General features: G+C 40.6%; 2 protein-coding genes across 2 annotated transcripts; both read left to right on the top strand.

Annotated features, from left to right (window-relative positions):
• Positions 1-518: 518 nt before the first annotated feature.
• Positions 519-1,907, top strand: SARC_03459 (hypothetical protein). Its single transcript, XM_014302725.1, has 3 exons — positions 519-653; positions 963-1,106; positions 1,522-1,907. The coding sequence occupies exons 1-3, from the start codon at positions 612-614 to the stop codon at positions 1,816-1,818; spliced, it is 483 nt and encodes a 160-aa protein (XP_014158200.1). The 5' UTR covers positions 519-611; the 3' UTR covers positions 1,819-1,907.
• A 1,170-nt stretch (positions 1,908-3,077) lies between these two features.
• SARC_03458 (hypothetical protein) lies at positions 3,078-3,761 on the top strand (the record flags this gene model as incomplete). Its single annotated transcript, XM_014302724.1, has 1 exon — positions 3,078-3,761. One exon carries the CDS (start codon positions 3,078-3,080, stop codon positions 3,759-3,761), a length of 684 nt encoding a protein of 227 aa, XP_014158199.1.
• Between the last annotated feature and the right edge of the window lie 784 nt (positions 3,762-4,545).

The following is a 4,545-nucleotide window of genomic DNA, read 5'->3' as shown; positions in this document are numbered from 1 at the left end:
TATATATATATATATATATATATATATATATATATATATATATATATTATCTATTTATGTATATATATTTATATATGTATACATATATATATGTTTATATATGTATATATATATTTCGCCTATTAGGATTTCATAAGGTGCCATTAATGCACTGGTACTGTTTTTTTTCTCATGTTTAATATGCATGTGTTTACCATCCTATCTTGCACTAATCAAAAGTGTAGAACTCACTGCAATCGACATGAATTAAACCTGTCAATTGTAGATGTCATTCTCACGTTTCACTCGTCCTTCATTGCGAGAATTATCTTCCAGGCATTTATAATTACTTCAACCTTTTTATTTTGCGCACAATAACAACACCGCCTGACACTTTGTACGCGTCGAAGAATGAATGAACGAAGTACTTGCCAATTTCCGATAGCTCACATCCGAACATATACTACTGCGTTGCATGTTGCACATCCTCCCATAGTCTTGTAATATTTCGAACTTTATCTTTGACTGTGTGTGTCCAGGTCATTGTTGTGTGCCGCTCAGAGGCACAGAAGGAGCGGTTGCTATCACTGAATAATGGGGAAGTATCCGAGCCCAAGGTGATTGAGACAACAATGGGAGACGACGGCTCAGTTCAAGCGGCAAATACCAATGAGGTATTCGCTGGCATGAGTGGGACAACGGTCTAAATATACATCGCCGGCATATTTGATGTCGACACCTCACTGTTAAATCACTGCACTTTAAAATGTGCTTGTACATTGAGAAAAGGGTATTTCTGCAAACCTTGTTTAATTCTGCGATTTACACATACGTGCCATTTTCCCATTTAAGTCATCCCTGTTCAGTAAACCCGTACTGCTGGGTCTACCGCTGATCACAGAGCAATATTTGATTCTTAAGTCTCTGTCTGTCCCACGGACGAAACAATGAAGCCCACTTATGCGCTTTCTCTCCCTATATAGGGCTGTGTGATTGATGTGGTGGATGTGTGTACCAGCGACGAGGAGATGCGCAGTGCTGAATACGTCAATAGCATTGCCGACAAGCTTAAAGCTCGGTACGGACATGTTGGCCACATAGTAACCATGAACGATACGCACCAGCTGGTAAGTGCCCTTAGTATGGAGTTTGTATGGGAATGAGCTATTGTTGTACCGATTCTGTGTGTACGTCTTGTGTGGGTACTGGTCAAGATTTCAAGGAATGGAGTGGTGCACATACATGAAGACAGACTTGCTATACCAATGTTGTTTGTTCATGTTAGGTCTTGTGCAGACACCAATGTCGCCCTGCATTTATATCGAGATACATATTGTCATCATGATCACACAAAGTCTCGTCGGCAATTTCAGTACCCTCTTCTAGTTTAATCATGCAAATTGCTTTAGTGCATTGGTGTGCATAACATACAGGTTCTCCACTCATCCGGTCTAGAATTACTTGTTGCAACCTGACAAACTGCAAATCCTTCTCAACTTCACACTTGTATTCTTAACCACGTTCATTATCTTTTTGTTTTAGTGCTGGAGAGCGCTGTGGTCACTTGTAAGTACAGAAGGGTCCTTCCTGTTCCTGCGTATGAATGGCCTTGATTCTGGGCCTACCCCTTTCGCGCTACTTAACGAAGCTATGGAGGCCGCCAATGACACAACACAATCAGTGAATGATCTTAAGGTGGCCTTTGACACCTGGAATGACCACTGCAGTGCGTTATGTGGGACAGTTGTGGAGATGATGGAGTCGGGGTGGAACGGGCTCAGGTTGACTGTTCTCTCACCCGAGCAATTAAGCCTCACAACCTTCAATCCGGCAGGTTAAGCTGATATCGCTATTATTATAAAAACAAGTGATTGATATATTTGCGTTCTTGCTGTTGCTATGCGTTTCTAAATTTTCCAAAAAAAAAACCCACCAGTAAACTGAGTTGTGAGGTACTATGTATCATGGTACACTTCGTCCTGAATAGTGTTTTTTCCGAGATGACAGTTGAAGAATACTGCGAACTGGCAATATTACAGGATTCAAAGCAAGAGATATCAAAAGCATCGACCATAGAAGTAGTCGCGTGTATCCTATGTGAATGCATTTATTGTGCGATATTAGATTAGGTATACTAACGTGTTTTATGCCATCAAAGGATCACATAGATTACCATAACTTCGTACAAAATGGACACGGCTAAAACGAAATTTTGGGACCACTACGAGTGATGGGCGAAATACCGAGCCGACGCAAGCCAGTCTGTAAGTATTTCGACCATTCCTTAATTAAATCCGAAGTGGTCGTCGGTACTTCCATTTGTTTAAAATGTACCGCAAGATCCACTCTTCTACCTGTGAGCTTTAAATGCAAAACTTACGTTAAAGCTTGTTAACGAGCTTTAAATTATTGCGCACGAATGAACTTCCATGGTATTGATTACAATAGCTCCACATGTTATGTTTTCGTAAAAAAAGTTGCCGTAAATTTCAGAATTGACAGCTCTCGGGTATTTTGTGTTTAGACGAGACAATACATAAGGATAATAAGTAGAAGCGTCGACCAACTCCCCGTACGGATGAACGATAAATATCGCATATGGTTTAGATTGTGAATGACAGGTAAAGTAATTTGGTATCGCATAATTATATGCCTGAACGATGTAGAATGTGTTAGAATCTTAATACGACACAATTTTGACAATCGAATATGTCACAATATCATCCACAGCGACGTATGTGTCATGTAATCATCAGTCTTGGATTCTTAAATTTATAATACACCCATGATATCTATCTATTTATTTTCATGAATATGTTGACACGGAAGAAAAGGTAGTCACGGGTGCAGACTACTATCGATGTGCATGCCATATAAACACTGTAACATTATTTTTTAATTGCCACTCCTGGCATTGGAATCAACCGTCAAATTCTTGTAGCGAAACACGCAAATAGCACACCTCGGTTCTGGTATGTCTTTCGACCTGCCACATTGAGTATTTTAGTAGTTTCTGCCAAATGACTTTCTTCATATTGTAACAATATTCGCTCTTACCTTTGAATTAACTTCAAGTTTGTAGGACGATGGCTTTTAATATGTCAAACCTCCATCTGCCGACTGATCGAATTCTCGATGCCCGCCACACTGTTTTATGCCTTGTGGTTGACCGCTCGGGTAGTATGGCATCCATGATGAACCAGGTGCATATAAGCATCAATAACTACCTTGACGAACAGCGCCGCACCAACATATCTGATAACTTGAAAACGTCGGTAATTTTAATAACCTTTGATGCCATGATCGAAACATTGTGGAACGGTTACAACCTGGACGAAAGTCGGTACGTGTCGGCTGCCAATGTGCAACCGAGAGATGGTACCGCTCTTTACGATGCGATCGCGGAAGGGATAAATAGAACAGTTGAATTCATTCAAGGTTTACCCAAAACTCCTTTCAAAGTCGTTATGTTCATTCTCACTGATGGGGAAGAGAACTCTTCAAAACAATGGTCAAAAAATGAGATCGCTTCGCAGATCAAGAATCTTAATAGGGCGCCTTACAATTGGGAGTTCTACTTCGCTGCAGCGAATCAAGATGCTATCTTCAGCGGCCTACAGTTGAATATTCCTTATGCGCAATGCATCACGTTTGCGGGTCAAGGGGGAATACAGAATGCATTCGGGGCCACGGGAAAGGCTCACACCCGCATGCGTCGTGGACAGTCGAAGGCCTACACGAATGAAGAGAAAACTTCTGCTATCAATTCTAGCGAGTTGTGAGAGATTTTTCCACAAGAATACTGGGCAGTGGGATGTACTTGGTACAGTCGGTTGACATACTACATAGCGCAATGCTACCCAGTGTAAATGGCCACCATGCTCCGAAGAATATTGGCGTAAGAATAGTATGTATTTAAATATTTCATGAAATACATCGGCTGGCGTTAAAATAGTGTCACAGATCTAATATTCAAGTGAACGTGGCTTGTGCATAAATACATCACAAACTTGCATGAGAATGACTGATGGAATTTGGCATGTAATTTCGGTTCACGACCTAATCGATCATTCATGAATCAGGAATAGATTCCAATTGGAAACTCTTAAATATCATTGGCGAAATATATACCGAGCCGGCGAGTCTGTAAATATTTCGACCCTTCCTCATCAGTCGTCACTCAAATCAGAAGAGGTCGTCGGGTATTTCCGTTTTAATACGGCAAGATCAAAATACTCTACTTCCTGCGAGCTTTAAAAATACAAAACATTAAAAAATTGCCGTATTTTTTTTTAAAATTGGCAGCTCACCTTAGCATTTCGAGTTTGGACGAGACAATATATAAGGATATTAAGCAGATACGTCCATCAACTCCCCATGCGTATGAACGATTCATACCGCATACGGGTGCGAATTGTGAATGCGACCTTGAGTTTGACGTAGCGTGGGTGAAATATCTGTGGTATCGTACAAATATTTGCCTAAACGTTGTAAAATGTCTGTTTATAGTTTCTGGTCAGGGCACGATTTTACTGTGGACACTACAATCGAATGTCGAACAACAAT

Source organism: Sphaeroforma arctica (assembly GCF_001186125.1).
Source record: "Sphaeroforma arctica JP610 unplaced genomic scaffold supercont1.177, whole genome shotgun sequence".
Lineage (NCBI taxonomy): Eukaryota > Ichthyosporea > Ichthyophonida > Sphaeroforma > Sphaeroforma arctica.
This window is presented reverse-complemented; position numbering and strand designations above follow the sequence as displayed.